The 18,536-nt window shown below is 36.2% G+C and overlaps 3 protein-coding genes and 1 non-coding gene across 14 annotated transcripts in view; 1 reads left to right on the top strand and 3 right to left on the bottom strand.

Annotated features, from left to right (window-relative positions):
* Positions 1–3,867, top strand: part of LOC120069994 (methionine aminopeptidase 1A) — a 20,696-nt gene extending 16,829 nt beyond the window's left edge. Inside the window, exons 12-16 of the mRNA XM_039021841.1 lie at positions 1,993–2,066; positions 2,183–2,252; positions 2,469–2,534; positions 2,616–2,704; positions 3,468–3,867. Coding sequence (XP_038877769.1) covers positions 1,993–2,066; positions 2,183–2,252; positions 2,469–2,534; positions 2,616–2,704; positions 3,468–3,542 — 374 coding nt within the window. The 3' untranslated portion in view covers positions 3,543–3,867. The remainder of the gene's footprint in view (positions 1–1,992; positions 2,067–2,182; positions 2,253–2,468; positions 2,535–2,615; positions 2,705–3,467) is intronic.
* A 930-nt stretch (positions 3,868–4,797) lies between these two features.
* On the bottom strand, positions 4,798–4,871 carry TRNAE-CUC. The gene has a single exon. It is a non-coding gene; the product is annotated as a tRNA-Glu (tRNA).
* Positions 4,872–5,677: 806 nt separating this feature from the next.
* Positions 5,678–8,982, bottom strand: LOC120069996 (protein GRAVITROPIC IN THE LIGHT 1). Of its 5 annotated transcripts, XM_039021843.1 has the most exons (4): positions 8,842–8,982; positions 7,785–7,835; positions 7,348–7,440; positions 5,678–7,262 (listed from the first exon to the last, which is right to left on the bottom strand). In XM_039021843.1, the coding sequence occupies exons 3-4, from the start codon at positions 7,415–7,417 to the stop codon at positions 5,986–5,988; spliced, it is 1,347 nt and encodes a 448-aa protein (XP_038877771.1). In that variant the 5' UTR covers positions 7,418–7,440; positions 7,785–7,835; positions 8,842–8,982; the 3' UTR covers positions 5,678–5,985. The 5 variants fall into 5 exon arrangements, with proteins under 5 accessions (XP_038877771.1, XP_038877773.1, XP_038877774.1 ...); XM_039021845.1 differs by lacking the exon at positions 7,348–7,440 and having other exon boundaries at positions 5,678–7,347; XM_039021846.1 differs by lacking the exon at positions 7,348–7,440 and having other exon boundaries at positions 5,678–7,293.
* A 2,896-nt stretch (positions 8,983–11,878) lies between these two features.
* LOC120069995 lies at positions 11,879–18,152 on the bottom strand. 7 transcript variants are annotated; one of them, XR_005479745.1, is made up of 5 exons: positions 16,225–18,142; positions 15,202–15,391; positions 14,294–14,428; positions 12,369–12,580; positions 11,879–12,267 (listed from the first exon to the last, which is right to left on the bottom strand). XR_005479745.1 is itself a non-coding variant. In XM_039021842.1 (4 exons), the coding sequence occupies exons 1-3, from the start codon at positions 17,854–17,856 to the stop codon at positions 14,301–14,303; spliced, it is 1,950 nt and encodes a 649-aa protein (XP_038877770.1). In that variant the 5' UTR covers positions 17,857–18,140; the 3' UTR covers positions 11,879–12,600; positions 14,294–14,300. The 7 variants fall into 7 exon arrangements, 1 of the variants encoding a protein (XP_038877770.1); XR_005479744.1 differs by having other exon boundaries at positions 12,369–12,600; positions 16,225–18,140; XR_005479746.1 differs by having other exon boundaries at positions 11,879–12,263; positions 12,369–12,600; positions 16,225–18,140.
* Between the last annotated feature and the right edge of the window lie 384 nt (positions 18,153–18,536).

The following is an 18,536-nucleotide window of genomic DNA, read 5'->3' as shown; positions in this document are numbered from 1 at the left end:
TGTGCCACTGTTTTTTGCAATGCTCACATACTGGGGGTGTTTTACTATTCTGCTTGTCACCATCAGCTCCAGTGGACTTTACCCCGAAGGCAGCTGACTCTACAGTGGTAACACCCAGCCCGTTCATTGCACTCGATCTATCTTCTTCCAATCTAACCTCTGAACAGACCTCCATGAGAGACGGAATTGGTTTCTGCCCTAGTATTCAACTACGAACTGTATCAAATTTGGGGTGCAGCCTGGCAAGAAAATCACACACGCTCAACCTCTTCTATCTTGGAGTATTGAATTCCATCTCGTGGGCAGTTCCAGATGATCTCCCGACATAGATCCATTTCTTGTCATAACAACGACATCTTGCTGAAGTATGACGTTACATCCATGCTCCCTTGTTTGCATTCGTGAACCTGTTTACGTAGAGTATACAGGCGGGATGCGTTCTGACGCCTCGAATATAACCGTCGGACTGCATCCCAAATATCTCGGGCAGTGGCTGAATAGAGTAAAGGTTTCCCGATTTGTGGTTCCATGCTACTGATTAACATTGAGCGGAGCAAAGAATCCTTTGCCTTCCAGACACGCTCTTGAGAATCCCCAGGATTCGGTCGTGGTACCTCTCCAGTCAAATATCCAAACTTATGGCGTCCCTCAAGAACCATTTTAATTGTTTGGGACCAAGAGAAGTAATTTTGCCCATTCAACTTCTCTTCTGTGATCATTCCTGCAGAATTTCCAATTGTTCCAAATAAAAAGTTAGAAGTTGGAAGAGTAGGTAACATTGATACCGGATTTTCTGAATACATCGGGGAAGAATCATGGCCATTCAATCTGACTCCAAGGGCGTCCATCTGTTGCTGGAGATTAACCAATTGTTGTTGGAGTTCCCCATGAGATTCAGATCTGGAATTTTTCTTGTCTAAAAACCATGGGATTTTCTTCTATGGAATCACCCATTCGAAACTGGGGTTGAACTGGATACACATGAGGAAGAAGCTATCCACCATGGTACTATGAAGAAGCTACTGTCGGAAGTCCACCGGCGGCAAAGTTCGGCAACCCGTGACCGGCGTTGCTCCCAGACGGCTGTGATGGTGGGTAACGGACAGAAGGCTCGGCGATCGGCTGCGAGGTTGAAGAAATCGCGCCGATCTGACCCGACCCGGTAGCTGGAGCAAACCCACGACCGTCTGGTGCAAATCCGTTCTGTGTGACGTCGAGGGGTACGATCGGCTGTAAATCGATTCGCGTGCGAAGTCGAGGGTTTCAATCGGTTGTGACCTGTTCGCGTGCGCCGGCTGGAGAGCGTGACCTTCCTCAGTGGTGTTCGATTGGAACGGCTGAGTCTGGAAGCTAATCGGCGCGCCAGCTGGAGCAAGCCCACCACCTGCTGTTCGGCTCCGCTAGCTGGATCTGTTCGGTTGTGAGCCACCTGGGATGATTGTTCGGAGATAGCGATCAACTGCTGCTTAAATCAAGCCTCATTAGTCAGCGACCTTCACTTATCAAGTTTGATGATTGAGTTTCTTCTTATCGGAGCTAGGGTTTCATCACCTTGCTCTGATACCATATTGAAATAGAAGAAAAGAAGACGACCACAAGGAGTTACGTGGAAAAACCCTAATTCAGGGAAGAAAAACCACGATAGAAAAAGGACTTATTATTTAATGTCATACATACAATAGACCCAACCTCAGATATAAATAGAATGAGGTGAAACCCTAATTTAGCAAATATAGCAAAAATTACAAAAATGCCCTTAGGGCTAATTCAACGTATTTCAACAGTATCCATTCTTAGATCTTTCTTTTGAACCAATATCCACCATCATAAGAAAAGTCAAAATTAGGTCGGATTGTGAAGATTATGTATAAGAATACATAATGTTGCTGTGATATAATCCTTTTGTGACGTAATTTTAGTTTTATTATTACTGTCATTATTTTTTGTTACGTAACAAAAATCTTTGTTCTGGATTGTTTCTATCATCATCAGTGAAACCTGGAGTTAGATTCCGTGATGTTGGAGAAGTTATTAATCGCCATGCTTCAATGTCAGGCTTGTCTGTGGTAATGTCTAATTTCAGTTTCCAATAGCAGTTTCCAATAGAAGTCATTATCACTTCTATCAGATTATTAAATATTTGTATAATTGTTTTATTCTCACTGCCTCTATATACAATTAGGTCAGGTCATATTGTGGGCATGGCATTGGAGAGCTCTTTCATTGTGCCCCTAATATTCCTCATTATGGAAGTAAGTGTGTGTGTATGTATGTATGTATGTATGTGTATATATATCTACGTATGTATTTTGTATTTCCAGGGGATAATTGTGTTTCGCTGTCCCCTGTGCATCCTCTTTCATTGTTGAGTTTGGAATGTAGAGAGAAACTACAGATATTAGAAATGATATGTCTCTGCCTCTTGCTCAACCTCGGTCAAATCTTACTCTCGATGATGTACTGGCCAGGAAACAAAGCAGTCGGTGTGATGAAAGCCGGGCAGACCTTCACAATTGAACCAATGATCAATGCAGGTAAATGTTTTACTCCCATCTTTGATTCCTGCACGTGCTTTCTCTCTTTTTTTTCATGTAATTCTAATTTTCTAAGCACAGGCGTGTGGCGTGATCGAATGTGGCCTGATGGGTGGACCGCTGTTACTGCTGATGGCAAACGAAGTGCTCAGTTTGAACACACCCTCTTGGTAACAATGAAGATCCCTTGCACCATCCTATTTTCCAATATTAGTATATTGAATTTAATGGTCTGGCTAAAATCAAGTAATGGATATCCCATCTCTTTGACGATTTATACCTGGAAGGCATTTTCATAACTTCTTTTGAAATAACCGGAGCCCCTGACTTGTTATAATTAGCATGGTATGCAACATTTTCTGAAGGAAATCAGCATGGTGGTCACAGATAAAACACTGGAGAACTTTTTGTTGTAAAGCACTTGTGCACGCAGTTATCTGTTAGGTTCTAGACCTTTAGGAACCATTTTTTTTAAGCAATGATTAGGTACATCCATTTTTTTACCACACAAAAAAGGAAATATCACATGGCAGTATTTTATTAGACTATACTTGGGATGTACCAAGATAAGTACATCACCCAAGTCTCTCTCTCCTTTTTAAACAATCCTTTCATTCTTTAATAGATAGTAAAATGATGCGTAGGGTGTTTGGGTCAATTTATGTTGGGTTTTGGCCAAAATCAATTTCAAACAAACCCATTGGTTAAAGAAAACAAATAAACAAACCAAGCGCCAGCATTGGTACCTTTCCAAACTCATTGCTCTACTTGCAAAATCAAATTCCCTAGAACGAATAGAATCAATTAAAACTGAACTAATCGACTAGTTGCTGAACTGACCAACAAATACACTTCAAACCGACTGAACTAACCGACTAGTTTCCCTAGCTTGAATGTCTAATGTAAAATGGTGTGTAATTTTGTGTTATGCAGGTAACAGAAACTGGAGTTGAAGTCCTCACAGCTCGGCTGCCCACATCTCCTAAGGTCTTTCCATGGCTGAGCTGATAATCAACAAATCACAATGGCAACAAATGCAAGAAAATCATAAATCTTGAAGCTCCCCATTTTTGGCCTCAGTTTCATAAGATGCGAGATTTCTCATTTCACACGTTTCTTGGAAACTTGGAAACATAACACAATAATGTCATCATAGTGTAATGGAACTGTTTGTTTAATTTATACTAGCTATTTTCATCAGTTGGACTTGAGGGTGATGAAGCCAAGTTGATAAATTTGAGCCCCATTTATTGCCCTCCCTTAATTATCTTCTATATACACACAATACCTTCGAGGTTCGACTTGTTTGTAATGTCTACTGTTTGATTCTGTAGGGTTTTTTTTTTTTTTTTTTTTGAGATCTACATTTATAGATTCTCTTAATAATTGATAATCTTTTCTCTACGAGTTGAAAATTTCATAGCAAAGATTGTATAAGATCTTTTAATACAAGACTAATAAAACATTTTAATAATGGTTATTCACGTATAAATATGAAGGTTGTGAGCTTTCGTTGCTGACCATATTACATGGGAAATATATGAGAGCCCAGAACGAGGTAGAAAATGTGTACAATACTGCGAGAATTTCGGTATGAATTGATTTCGCGACAAAAAAAAAAGGGGAGGGGGAAAATAATGTTTTTGTATCGAAGTTTTGAGTCTAGTTTTTATTTGGTCTTTAAATTTTAAAGTGTTCTACATTTAGTCTTTTATGTTTTGAGTTTGTTTTAATTTAGTTTCTTAAGTTTTACAATGTTACAACTTTATCCTTGAAATTTGAGTTTGTTTCAATTTGATTCCTAGGTTTCTAGATTTATATTTTTAACTTTTATTTTTCATTAATTTTTTTACTTTTAGATATTGATGCTAATGTTTATTAATTAATTTAAAATAATTATGAAGTAAAATTTTAAATTTAATTTTAATAGTGATGAAAAATAGCGAAAATTAATATACTTTTTTTTAATTAATTAATAGATATTAAAAGTAAAGACTGAAAGTGAATAATTAGTGAAAAGTTAAGATTAAAACGGTAAATCTTGAATCGTAGGGATTTGAAACAAAACTCAAATCTTAAAGGTAAAATTGTAATATTTTCAAACCTAAGATTTAGATTGAAACTAAAATCAAAATACAAGAATTAAATGTGAAACATTTTGAAATTTAGGGAATCAAACAAAAATGCAACTCAAAATCTAAGGATCAAAAAGTCATTTTTCCCTAAAATAATAATAACAAAAATAATTAAAAAGAAATATACATTCCGTTGGCGGGACTTGAACCCGGGTCTCTCGGGTGAGAGCCGAGTATCCTAAACCAACTAGACTACAACGGAGGTTGTGAAACTAAATTAATATTATAACTTCATTGTTTATAGCACGAAAATTTTCGAGCAGGTTTTAATTATGCCTGTAAAGCTTTGAAATTTTTATTTTAACCTCTAAATTCTGACATTAATATTCATGTACCGATTAATGCAACAATATAGTTCTATTTTATCATAGCTCTCATTTGATATCGGATAAAGTAGATCTTTATTTTCATCATGGTACTAGATTTTCATCAACATAAATCAAGATTTTCATATTTGCTTTGAGCATACAAACAACTAGGAAATATCTTAACTATTACACGTCTTTTAAAATATTGTTGTTTCTTCGGAGTGGAGTACTAAATAAGTCAAGGTAGTGAGGACACATCTTTTCTATGGATTGCACTTATTTACGTGTCTTAATCCATAAAATATAAGAAGTTCTAATCTCGTTATTTTAATTGTTGGCTAATATTTATAATTTTTCAAAAATATATATAGACATCGAAATTGACACTTATACAGGAAGGAAAATTGGGTCTTTGATGTCAAGGTTGAGAATACATTTTTTATGCTAGTGGAACTTTACCCTCTTTGATATCAAAATTGACACCTTACGCAATATTTTAAACCTTAATTTAAATAAAACTGAGATGATATTTGAACACTATAGTTTAAATGATGTCGCCAAGAGCTTTTGAATTAAAATTGATAGTATCAACAATCTTAGACTTGTATAAAATTGAAATTGAATTATAATTTTTACATTAATTTTCATGTATCCTCTTAATATAAAAATTCTAAAACAATTTCAAAGTTTAAGGCTAAAATGAAATTGATCAAAAGTCTTCCAAAATAATTGAAACCAATCCTAAAGTTCCAAGCTATTTTGAACCCAGCCTAGTAAATTGAACTTTCTCTGCTTTTGAAACATGAATACATTACATAATGCAAGCAGGTAGAACCTTGATGAAGAGGGGCATGACTAAGAGTTCTTTCACCAGAAAACCCAACAACAGCAATACAGAAAAATAGCAACTCTATATATTACAACAAACAGATAAAACCTGTATTAAACAAACACATAAAAGGCCTCAATTCTTTTCGGATCGATGCACAACCTGCTCAACATGTTTGTTTATTCAGCAACCTTGACGCCTGAGAGATAAACTCGACTCTGAATTATCGTCCCTCCGATCAGGAAACCCGGCATGACCATCAGGCCAACTTTTGGTTTTGGGTCGTTTTCGTCTATGATCAAATTTTTTACCACGCTATCCATATATAGCTCGGAGAATTCGTTTCCTCTTTTAACCTGGAATACCTTTACACTGGGATCAAAAGAATAAGCCAACCTGTGTAGGAGCCAGATTGCCTTTGCCAATTTAAGAAAAACCTGGTAGAAAGGGGTTCTTGGATGTCCACCTCCTGCCACATGATTTCTCTGATCTAAATTTCCAAAGAATGAGGTCTCCATCTTTGGGTGAACCACTAGTAGGTATTTGCTCCTGCAAAATTTACCAAAAATGGAATCTGGATTTTGGCCTAGCATGTCTAATGGATCCATGTCCTTCAACGAAAGGAATTGCCGGAAGAAATCCTCTTTTGTAAGTGCAAGATCGTCTGCTTTGATTGAGAAAGTTTCATGCTGAAAGCCGCAAAACATTCTCTGGCATATGTGGGACTCGAATGCATATTTCTTGTGAGCTCTTTTTGCATAGACGACGTTTGATTCAACTGAGTTAGCAGCAGCATCAAGGTCCCAGCCAGCTGCTTTCATCATGTTAATCAAAGGCTTGGAAAAATCGTGAATTGCCTTAAAGGCGCCTTCCACGGCTGACATAAACAGATCAGGGGTCAAGTCCACAGGGAAATTTCCATTTTCATCTGCAGAACCTTCTGATTCTTTCATTGATAGCCCTCGAAGCTTGAGGTTCTTTTCCAGTTTTACCTTCTTCTGGTTTGCTTCCTCAATCTGCTGCTGCAACTGAAGAATCTCGGAATCTTTGTTCTGAATTTCAGACTGAAATTTCTTGACCATAACCTCATAGGTTTTTAGAAGGCTTTGTTGTTCTTGGATCTCCGCAGCTAAGCGTGAGTCCTGTGGTGAAACACATACTGGTTTGGGATTGTTTTCTCGATAAAAGTGCTTGAGCTCAGATAGTTTCTTCAGCTCAGAAATTACAAGTTTGTCTGCGGCTTGAATCTTTTCAGGATCATAAGGTGTATGAGCACCTTGGAGCTGGATATAAGCAGACTTAAGGGAAGAAATGTTAACAAAAAGCTTTGATATAAGGGCTTCCATAGCTTCGGGTTTCTGATTCATGGCCTCTTCCATGGGTTGTGGGTGAACCTTCTGGCTATTGCTCTCACGGAGTTGGTTATCTTTTGCTTCAGTCAATAGCATAGCTACTTCTGAAAATGGGAGGAATTAGATCAGCTACTTCTGAAAATGGGAATACAATAAACTTCCTTCAAATAGAGCACCAACATCATCCACCTGCAATCTCCAAAGCAGTGTACATGACATCTACTGGGAAATAACAGGGAGGTCCAGATATAATGCACATAAGAATGCTTGTGTTTCCTGGAGCTGTAGATGGAATATAATTTTGTATCCACACGGTGACAAAAGCACTTCAAGCAAGAAATACAAGTATTTTATCCCTTCTTGAAGATGGCTAAAAAACAATGCAGCCTAGACTTTATGTGCTATGCATATGCTAAACCATACATTAAAATTTCATAGATGCTCGTTCCATCAGTAAACCACCACTTTATAGGCCTACTGTACCATGAGATTTTTAGCAATGTTAGAGACCAGTAGTACAAGTCATAAAGCACCTCTCTCAGCCACATCCGACCTGCTAACTTAACTTTTTACATAATAAGAAAACTAGCATCAATATTGGAAGTAAAAGGACATGATTGACCTACCTACAGAATTGGCATCATTAAGGTACTCCGGCAAGCACAATAAGCTTCAACCTACATACAGGAGCAGATAAATCAATTTATCAGGAAGAAGAATATTCTGATTTATATGTGAGAATCAGGATGCATTTTATGGTGAATTCCAGAATAAATAGTATATGAGCATATTCCTTCTATTGAATTTCCTTAATAAACCGATCGATTCAATTGGTAATATAGAACTTCATGACAATTTTAAAATAAAGCCTGTTGGTCAGGGGTGAAAAGGAGTTTTGTTTCATGTCAAGGAGAAAGGTCAAAAGCAACAAGAAGCAACATAGCAAAAAACTAGACACATTCACATTGTAAGATTGGTTCCTTGCCACATTAGCCCCAATACGCTTAGCCATAATAGCTCCCAGGATATCCCCTAGACCATTAAATACTACATATAAGGACCCAAATATACTCTTCAAATAAAAATAACTTGATCATCTATCTCACTAATTTTCCTTTGCAAGTGGAGAAAATTAAACAGGGTAGTAGTGAAGGAGTTAGCACAATTGCTGGATTGTCCCAGTGCAGTAATCAGCTCTCAAAGCCTCTTGTCTTGATATCTTTCCAGTGTAGAATTTCTTTATAAAGTTTAATTGAAGCATATACATTTTCACTGATCTTGTGAATGATAGTGTAGATCTCCTATGAGATACGATATCTCCAACGGGTAAAATAAATCTTAACGCATATCTCCCTTAACAGTACAGTTTGACATTTGAGCTAAAATTTCCAGTTCGCAATCAAGCATACACAAACCAACCCAAAATTAGCATTACCAACAATCTTTCGGACACCAAATTTCTAACTAATTCATTAGCCCCGCAGAACATAGGAACAAGAACAAAGAACAAAATTCAACATTTCCAACCACTTCAAAACCCTAAATCTCAAGAGACACTTGAATTCAACAAAACGTTGAATCAAACACATCAAAGAAAACCAGACTAAAAATAAAAAAGTTAACTCCATGCAGCGATAAACCACAAGACTTTCGAAAACTAGAGAGTAAAGAAAAAGAGCTAACGGAGCTTGCAGTGGCCGGAAGTCGCCGGAAAGTTAACGAAAATGTGAAGAAACTTGAAACGAGGAACCACGCTGACGGTGAAAGCTCTCCCTTTCTGTGCCCTTCCGCTTGGTAAAGAAAAGAAAAGAAAAGAAAAGAGGAAAAAAAGAAAGGGGGGGGGGGGGGGGGGGGGGGGGGTGCAAGCAACGATGAAGGGTAATTTCGTCTTTTACTTGTGTCTTCTTTTTCGAGTACTTCTAAAAGTTCTCTTTCCACTCATAACGCGTCACAAAATTTTAGTACCCCATAATTGTTGGTGTTTTTGTTTAATTTATTGTTTTAATTATTAGTTAAATTAATGTTAAAATTTATTTTTTGGGTTAAATTATAAAACGAGAAATTTTGACATATTGGAAAAATATCAAATTATTTATAAAAATAACAAAAAATAAAAAAATAAAAAATACCGGCAAATATTCATAGACTTCTATCAACTTCAATGATGATTTCTATTAATTTCTATTACCTATGGACGCTGATAGACTTCTATCAACATCTATCTGTGATAGATATTGATAACATTGTTTATCAGTTATCACAACTATAATTAAATTTGCTATTTGGGTAAATATTTTTTTTATTTTTCTATTTTTGAAAATCTCCCTTTTAACTATCCATATTTGTCTCAATGATAATAATAATAATAATAATAAATTACCACTTCTCTCTTTATAAACATTTCAAAACTATCCCTATAGTATAAATTTTTAAAATTTAGAAAGAAAATATAAACTTAAAATTACATGAAAAATATCTAAAACAAAATTTTGGATTGCTCACGTCCTTTTCTAGGTCATTTTTCCTCGAAATTTTAAAGAATTTCTATTCACCAAGTACCTTTAAAAATTAATAACAATACCTTTTAAACTAATGGCAAAACGTATAGGTATTATTTTATAACTTATCCTTAATTATTTAATAAAATTAATATTGATCCAATATATAAAACACATTGAGATCAAAATTTTAAATCCTTCGTCTCCCATACTTCACATGTTATAACCATGTGAACCATAAATTAACTATAAATGAATTATTTAATTTATATGCATTTAGCTATCTGTAATTGTTGTATTTTTAGAAAAAAAAAATTGTAAATTGAATTGTAATCATGTTTAGTTTTTTGCCTATAGAGTTTCTCTCTCTCCACGATGAGCACCTTGAATGAAACGAACTCCTAAATTTTAAAAATGCATTTTTATTTAATTTTTGTATACTTTAGAAAAATTATGTTTGTAATAGTAACCTCTTTTTTTTTTTTTTAATTACTAACTTTATAAAGTTAAATTACTATTTTAGTCTTTTGTGTCAAATTGGTGCATTTGATCTAAAATTTTGAATTTTCAACTAGGTCCTTTTGGTTACATTCTCAAAATTATTCATCATTATTGCCACATGCTTTCTTACATTATATTTTATTTGTAAACACCATATCTCTTTAAAATGTATAACTATAATATGTCAGAGAAAAAAATATATGTCAGAGAAGAAAAATAAAATATGTCAGGGAAGAAAATTATTCCCATCTAATAATACATGGAGATGTTGAAAAAATTAACCAAATAAGAAGTTATAATTTAAAGTTCTAAAATGATAGGGGATGACATCAAACACAACATAAAAACTAGAATTTTAATTTAATTTTATAAAGGAAAATATAATTTAACATTTTGTAAAAGGAAAAAAAAAAGTCTCAACCAAAATTCCTTAGGTTGGCTTTTGTTTCTAGCCATCAAAGTAAGATTTTGAATCATTTAAGCAATTAATAAATAAGATACATTTGATTTATTTGAGTTTTTTTTTTTAAAAAAAAAGTTTTGAATTCACTTTGACCAAAAAGAAAAAGAGAAAAAAACTTGTCTAATAGTATTTGGAGTGATATATCGAATCTAATGGTAAAAAATATATTGCTTCAACCTTTTGATTAATGGTTTTTTTTAGTCATATATTTTTAAAATTTAAGCTTGTTTTTTTCACCGTCTATGGATTATCGTTTTCGCATTAAAACAATACTTAAATTTTTAATAAAATTCTAAAAAAATTGAAAATAAAACTTCACTTGATTTTTTAAAATACTGGTAGAAAGTAGAAAGTAAAATGTAGAAATTTGTACGTGGAACTAGTCTTCATAAGTTTAATTTCAAAAGAAAAACAAAAGTTGAATTGATATTAATTGATGCATATGTCAAAGAATCAAATTTAAAAATTATATTTTTAAAGAAGTGAAAATTAAATCTATATATATATATATTTTGCATTCAACAAGTAGAATGAATAAATTAATATCATTTGACAAATCAAATTTTAATAAACATAGATTTGAGTTATCAATATCTTCGTTTTCATGGTTGAGAAAAACAATGCAATTTTATAATTTCAATTCATTTTTCCATACAAGTTCAATCACTTTTTGAGTTTAAAATGACGTGTTATATAAATTGAATTAATGGCACATTAAAATCAGAAGAAGAGGGAGCGATCAAGTAAAGACTCTTTTTGGGAAGATACTATTTCTATGTTTCAATCGATTAAGAAAGAATCTTTTGGTTTGGGACTATGGAGAATATGGAGTTCGAGAAGAATCGAAGCACCGCCTGCGTCGGCTGCAGGAAAGAATCGCCCGCCATGGCGGAAGTAGAAGAAGACACTCCAAGAACAGATGCTCTCTCCAGGCCGACGAAATGTAGTGTGAACCAAATTTCTTCTCTTCTTAAGTTTGTTTGGTTGAAATTCGGCTACTTGTTCTTCAATTCTTTGCGCTGTCCGGAGAGAAATGTTAATTTTAAATGTAATTAACAAAATCCAAAGAGAAATTGCTCCGAAAATTCCGACGAAAAAGGCTTTCTTGACTGAAATTATGGAAGCCGTCCGCTATACAGACTTGTCATGGAATTTTCTTGTGGCGGATGGAAAAGTAGAACTTGTATTAGAATACAAGCGAATACATAATAATGAATTTTGAACGGTGGTCATCATCAAGTGAATTATAGGCCATAAGTAGAGAAATAATGTCCACAATGTTTCAGGAAGTGTATTAGGAAAGATCTATACAGAAACATATGTGTAGACAAAATTTAGAGGCTTTTCCGACTGAATCATGAGATGAGAGTCAACTTAGAATACAAGCAAAGTTCTGCATTTCTAGTTCCATTGTTGTTTACATTGAGTGGTTTCAAACAGCACCTGGGTTTTTCACCCTTCAGAAATCGAGCTAGGATTCTGTGGAATAGTACTGTCTGTCTTTTTTCTGGAAATTTTGAAACACCAGGCAGATAATCTTCCATTGGAGGAAATATATTCAGAGATTTTTTTGGGGGTGACTTGAAGAGTATCCTTTTTAATTTCTTGGCTTGGCTGGATTCTTTGCCCCCCTTCTCTAGTGACTTTCTATAAAATTCAAAACGATGTTACTTACTGCATCATAATAGTTTTGTTAAAGATCCAGAAAAAGGCAATACAAATTAAATGCATTGAAGAGGAGGATGTACTTGAATGGAACAGGCATGGCTTCATTAGCAAAATGCATCAACCATTTTGTCTCAGTAGAATGCTTGGTGTCGACCTTGAAAGAAGTTGGAGTGAGTTTTTTGAAGTCTTCAAGCTTGATTCTAGACAGCCTCTTAAGATCATTGAAGTCTATTCTGTTTGGGAGATGGAAAAGACATCTAGAAATAATCTTAGCTTGCTAGTCTTGCTATACCTTCAGAAGTCACGAACGTACTACAATTAGGGTGGAAGTAAAATAAATTAAATGAGACCAAGAAGCCAAGTAGTCCAATTAAAATCTATAGGGGTTATTAATTCATAGTAGATAGTTCACATCAGAATAGGCATCATACTATAGATTGATAATTTCTAACCAACCAATAACAGCCTAGTTTGTTCATGATGATAAAGAAAGGGACCTTTAGAATTGTCTTGCTTATGCAGACAGGGGCTCATATCACTATTATTCTTCAAAAAGCTGAATTAGCATTCTACAACTATTAAGTGGCATTTATGTTCCTATCGAAAGTGTTTATTTGCTCTCTTTCTCTGCTGCAATTACAGCAACAATTTAAACCATCACTATGTTGTTCTGGCTTATGATTTAATGCAGGAAACATCTTAATGAAACGATCAGCTACACATTTTTATCACATGAAGGCATGGTCTATTTAAAGAGGCTCAGATGGAAAATAGACTGGACTCTCCTCTTCAGATGGATTGGATTCTTCTAATGGCGCATGTTAGGATTATCAGAACCATCCAAGCTATAGGAACAGGTAAGGTGTACAGTGAGCCCCAGTGGATAAAAGAAAGTTGTCCTCTGACGAAGTCGAGGCAACTCGTCTCATTCTATTTTCTCGTTCAAGCAAAAAGGAATTTAGAAGGGTCTTTGAAGACAAATTTAAAAGTTATAACGAGCTGGGCACTTGACATAGGATCCTTTCTGGGTATTATTGTAATTAACTTGGTTTTATTTTGTTTAGTTTTAAGGATTAGTTGGTAGGATAATTACCTTTTTGTAACCAAGCACTTTCACCCACCCATAGCCTAAGTGCCAACCTAAAATGTGTAATGGTATGGCTCCCCTTCCTGATGTAGGAACATTTACGGGCATTCCTTGTAATTTATATTTGTTAGGATTAGTTAGGAGTGTAGATTGCTAACTCTTGGTAAGTATTTGTAACTTAAGCTCATTACCCTACAACCTAACCAGTATGATTAAAAGTAGGGCTGCCATTGTACCAATCATTTTGAGAATTAATAAAAGAACCCATTGTTTTACCTTTTAACTCACCACCAGATTTTATTCATTTTCTGACATTCTCCTGGCATATCCTTTCCAAGGAGTTTTGTAGTGAACTGGGGCGTCTTTTCTGTATTCTTTTCAATTGTACATTAAGGAGATTTGTTGGCTTCCTCCCATATAAAAGCTTTTATCATTAAGGAATAGGTTTGTTGTGAAAAAAGTGTTTGATAACTACACTGAAAGGATCATTATAGAACTAATGCACGAATGACTTCCAAGTATAGCAACCTGTGAAAGGTTTCTTATAATAGAACACATTTGATATATACAAGCAAGGAAAAGTAGAGAGTATATATGATCCAACTTCTAAGGAGAGTGTTTGTGTGTGGAATAAGCTTCTGCACTATGAGAAACAATGGTATTCTCTCTCTCATGTCCATGGAAGACAAGAATCTACAGTAGAATGAAGCAGCTCCTGATCAAGTGATTTTCTAGATTGACCATTATTTAAATTTTTACACCTCAGCCTAAGCTAGAATAATGAGAATACTTGTTATCTGCAGAAGAAGTCTGCTTTTATTATCGGAAGAAGCAAATTGCTTTCCCTTTTGTGAAATGACTCTGCTTATGAGGATGAAAGCCTAGGCTTTGAAATATTATACAATGATAGAAAATAACCTTGCAGTTAAGCATCAACGTTGGGCCCAGGATATGCTGGTAGGCTCATTATTCGCTTGTCTAAGACAGGACCTCCCACAGTGAAGTGATATAGACTCTGGAAGTTTGATCCTTTCAACCCAAGCGTTTCATGCACTGCAAAACAAAGAAAATAGAGGAGGGACTGAGGCATGACAGACAATTATCAACTTTTTACAATACAATATGTCAGAAGTTTGAAAGGTATTCATCATAATGCATATTTGCCTATGTATCTGAATGACTCGATATCATTAAAATTATTATCCATGAATGTATTAAATTTCTCTCTGCCTAGTTGATGCCTGAAAGACTTGGAGCCTGTTCAAGTTCTTGGAGCTTCATCTAAATGCACTCCCCAAAATTTTCTCATCGAAACGAACATGAAAGTCATCATTTTAGCTTTGGATTTAATAATTTCTGTTTTTCCTATTCTCATCTCAGGTTGGCCACCTACCATTCAAACTACAATCTGACTTTATAGCATAGTCTATGACTACTATACCATGGCTGTCTTTTGGGTGCCAACCAACTTGTTTTGCCTTCTGGACTATAATTCCTACACAAATTGCATGCTACAATCGTGTAAAGCAGGAAAGTACCCTCCTCTCGCATCAATGTATACCAGTTCATGTCAATTGATGAATCCTTAACCACCGCAAGTTTGGCTGTGATCTATGGCATAAGACGTGTCAAGATAAGCAGAGATAAAATCAGGAAAAGATCTGTTTTAAGTTATCTTATCCCGATCCCTTCAGTCTGTTATTGTTGTTCCTCAGATTCGGTTCTTATCACCTTTTTCTTTGTTCCTCCAAGATGTTTCTCAATTTCGAAAATGCACAAGAACGATAAATTTCAGCAGGTCGGTAGAATTACAACATTTGTCTTACCAGGATCATCAAAGAAGCAACCAATTCCAGTTGCAGACATATCAACAGCATGTGCTTCAAGGTATAACACCTGCCCGAGAACTCCCGTCTCCCAAAAGAGTCGAGGATACATGTGAGTCCCTTTTTCGCGTAATGTAGGCTCGTAATGAGCAATCATTCCTAGGCTGAAACAACCATCACTGGCAATGTCCTGTATGGAAAAAGATCATATATAGCTAAACTATGAAGACAAACTCGAGTTGACAGTGATTCCTTTATCTATGCACTGGTGTGTCATCATTTACATTGTTACTAACCCGCAGTATATGTTCTTAGACAAATAATTTTTCGTACATTATTTGCAGAATAACGTGATGCCAAAATCAGCAACATGCAGAATGACAACAAATTAGTTACATTATGAAGGTGGAAATATCTTTAAAAATCAGGTTTATGAAGGAAAAGCAACGTGGATAACAATAACTAATAATAAGGTCTCCAGCTGCAATATTCCATACTTTGGTTAAGTTTTTTGAATCTCGTCAATAAATGGGTCCAACAACAATATCCCATCTACATTCTGCATGTATACTTCTAACTAGCAAGAATATTCTGAAGGGTTCAAGACTAGAGTGCAGGGAATATAGAATCAAAATTCAACAGTTGCAGAATGGCTTGCTGCGGCTAGTGAGGTGACGGGGTGTACGCACAGGTGAGACATTATTGCTGAGTTTGATTGTTTACTATTGAAAAATTGATTTGATAAGCAGCTTATCCAGATATCTTCTAGCAAATCTAGCCATGGACTCGAGACATGAGCATCGTCACGTGCGAATTTGATAGGTTCTCCTTTGGTTTATGTCAGGTACAGGTTCGAGTTAGAGCTCATCAGGGGGCCAAAGCTAACAGAGCTTTTTCAACATGGCTAATTTTTGTAAGCTTGAAGGTTGTTTAGTTTAGGTAGGTTTTGAATGCATATCACTTCTCAACAAAAATAGGAACAACATTCACCAAATAGACAAATGGAAATTAAGTTAAACCAACCTGATGACATGACAATCGCTTGGAAAGTGGCTGATAATTGCCTCTCCGTAGTTCATACAGAGGGAGGCCACTGGGACAACCATCAGGTTTCACCCACTTAAAATCTGAATTGGTTGCTTTCTTCAGCTCATCGAAATGATCTTCATTTCTCATAAAAAAGTACAGACCCTGTGGCAATCCCACCACTCTGTGAACAAACAGAGCAGCATGAACTTCAGCTTCCCATGGAAGAGCACGAAATGGCAATGCCAATCCTCTCCTTTGCTTCTCCTCTTCTCCAGAACCTGAAGGCAAACAATGCAACAGAATCTGATAAAATGTGTCTCTCGCCATTGTTGTAACACCATCCATGTCTACTGCGCTCCTGCGCTTCCGCACAATTTCTCTCCCTGTAAAACCCTTGTATATACGTTCACCAAGAACCCCACTGCTCTGAAATGGCTCAACTAAAGATCTACTTTCGCTTGTTAATGGCTTCTCCACGGCCATGGCCGTTCTGTAAATTATATCCCAACATATGTGCTGTTTGCTGAGCAAATTTGGCTTTCCTTTCCATTCTAACTCACTGAATTTCATTATTGCGGAGCTTAACTCCTCGTAATTCATGGAAAAGTCGGCAGCGTCATTAGGGAAAACAGCAAGCACACAATCAGGATGCTCGAATTCAATCACTGGAAACGAACCCTTCACCGGCTGCAAGGGAACTTCGAATTCAGGGAATGTGTGCAGCCCCATGAGCTTCTTCAAATCAGCATAGCCCAATCCATCAAGAACCTTCACATCCCACCCAAGTCCTGCAGCGGCCATGGCAACCGCCGCAATGGCGTGGCCAACGTCGTGATTGCAATACCGAAACGCTCGCTCGCCGTACTTCCAAGCCTCCCGCCAGAAAATCGACGACAACCCAATAAGAAAACTGTTCTCAGGGAAGAATTTAGAGAAAAACCCAGATGGGATTTGAGCTCTAATCTCCAACGAGTGCTCTTTAGGAGCATAATGCGCAACGAAACCACAATCTGACAGCGAGTTTACAGGCGGAGCAATCAAATACGCTTCAGTCGGATGCAAATTCCCGCTACTGGGATTAACTCTCAGCGACCAAGTGGAAAACCCGGTAGATTTCCAAGCAGAAAGAGCCAAAGAGTCGTAGAAGAATTGAGAAATTGTGGCTTTACAGATGGGTTTTGGAGGAGGCAACGAGACGAATAGAGAATCATAAAGAGGAGCTTCATGGAGTTCATCGTCTGATGCGGCGGTTTGGTTGAGAATTGGGAAATGGGAAAGAGGAAGAAGAGGAGCAGAGATGTAGCGGCGGAAGGGGTTGGGCTGATTGGCCCAATCGAGGCCATGGGGGCCTCTGGCGTAGTTGGCGAAGCCGTGCTTGGTCTGGTTGTGGTATTTGAGGACTTGCGAGAGGTTTTGATCGCCGTGGTCGAGCTGGGTTTTGGGAGTGGAAGTGGAAGAAGAGAAGGACATAGCCATGGCAGATGGAAAGATTCTGTGGGGTGTGACTGTGAGAGAGAGAAATGGAAGCGTGGATGTCGAAGAAGGGGAAAGAGGAAGAAGAGCAATGGGAGGTCTAGGTGGGTTCCAGAAGTTGAAGAACCTTGGAGAAGGAAGCAACGAAGGCATCGTTCTTTGTGGGTCAAGGTTTGGCCATTTTTCTCCTGAAAATTTAAACCAAGCTTCAGGTTTTTTCGTAATCCTTCCAACAAATTTGGAGTTGGTTCGATTTGTCTCGTCTTAATGCACCTACACTCTAGGCACAATGGCTGCAGATTGCATTCACAGTAGGAAAATAATAAATTTGTTACATCTATTGTTACTGTTATCATTACTGTTAAAATTAAGCAGTAATAGTAATGGTAACAGTAAATTGTGACAAATTCATAGTTTAGGTAAACGCAATCAAAGGTAATCTAATTGTGTTTGCGATTCAGACCTATTATGATTCATCCGTTAATGAAATCTCATTCCAACCACCAATTTTCATTACGATTTGGTAAATGTGATCTTAATTTAACATTTTTTATAATACAACAATCAGTCGTCATAAATAAAAAATACGTCAATTATCATTGAGTTAAACTCAATAAATTTTTTGAATGGTCATTGTTGAGGTGTACTAGTTCTGCTTTTGTATAGCATAAGTATAATACCGCAGTCCATTAAACTAGGTAGTATATTATGCTAACTATTTAATATATATTTGGTACGTGATGTAATATAAAATTCACCTTCACCCATTAACTTACGTTTTTTGGTTAATCAACGATTTAAGATGGAATCAAAATATGTTGGTTCATAATATT

The sequence above is a fragment of the Benincasa hispida genome, unplaced genomic scaffold, assembly GCF_009727055.1.
Source record: "Benincasa hispida cultivar B227 unplaced genomic scaffold, ASM972705v1 Contig737, whole genome shotgun sequence".
NCBI classification, from domain to species: domain Eukaryota; kingdom Viridiplantae; phylum Streptophyta; class Magnoliopsida; order Cucurbitales; family Cucurbitaceae; genus Benincasa; species Benincasa hispida.
The sequence above is the reverse complement of the archived record's forward strand: the minus strand, read 5'-3'. Positions and strand labels throughout refer to the sequence as shown.

What these genes read in the sequence shown, in the direction of transcription:
- LOC120069995 (XM_039021842.1), bottom strand. Translation starts at nt 17,856, where the DNA reads ATGCCTTCGTTGCTTCCTTCTCCAAGGTTCTTCAACTTCTGGAACCCA. An exon ending in AGCGATTGTCATGTCATCAG is followed by an intron (nt 15,392 to 16,224) that starts GTTGGTTTAACT and finishes TTTTCCATACAG; the next exon opens with GACATTGCCAGTGATGGTTG. An exon ending in TTGCTTCTTTGATGATCCTG is followed by an intron (nt 14,429 to 15,201) that starts GTAAGACAAATG and finishes TTTGTTTTGCAG; the next exon opens with TGCATGAAACGCTTGGGTTG.
- LOC120069996 (XM_039021843.1), bottom strand. Translation starts at nt 7,417, where the DNA reads ATGTGCATTATATCTGGACCTCCCTGTTATTTCCCAGTAGATGTCATG. An exon ending in CACTGCTTTGGAGATTGCAG is followed by an intron (nt 7,263 to 7,347) that starts GTGGATGATGTT and finishes TCCCATTTTCAG; the next exon opens with AAGTAGCTATGCTATTGACT.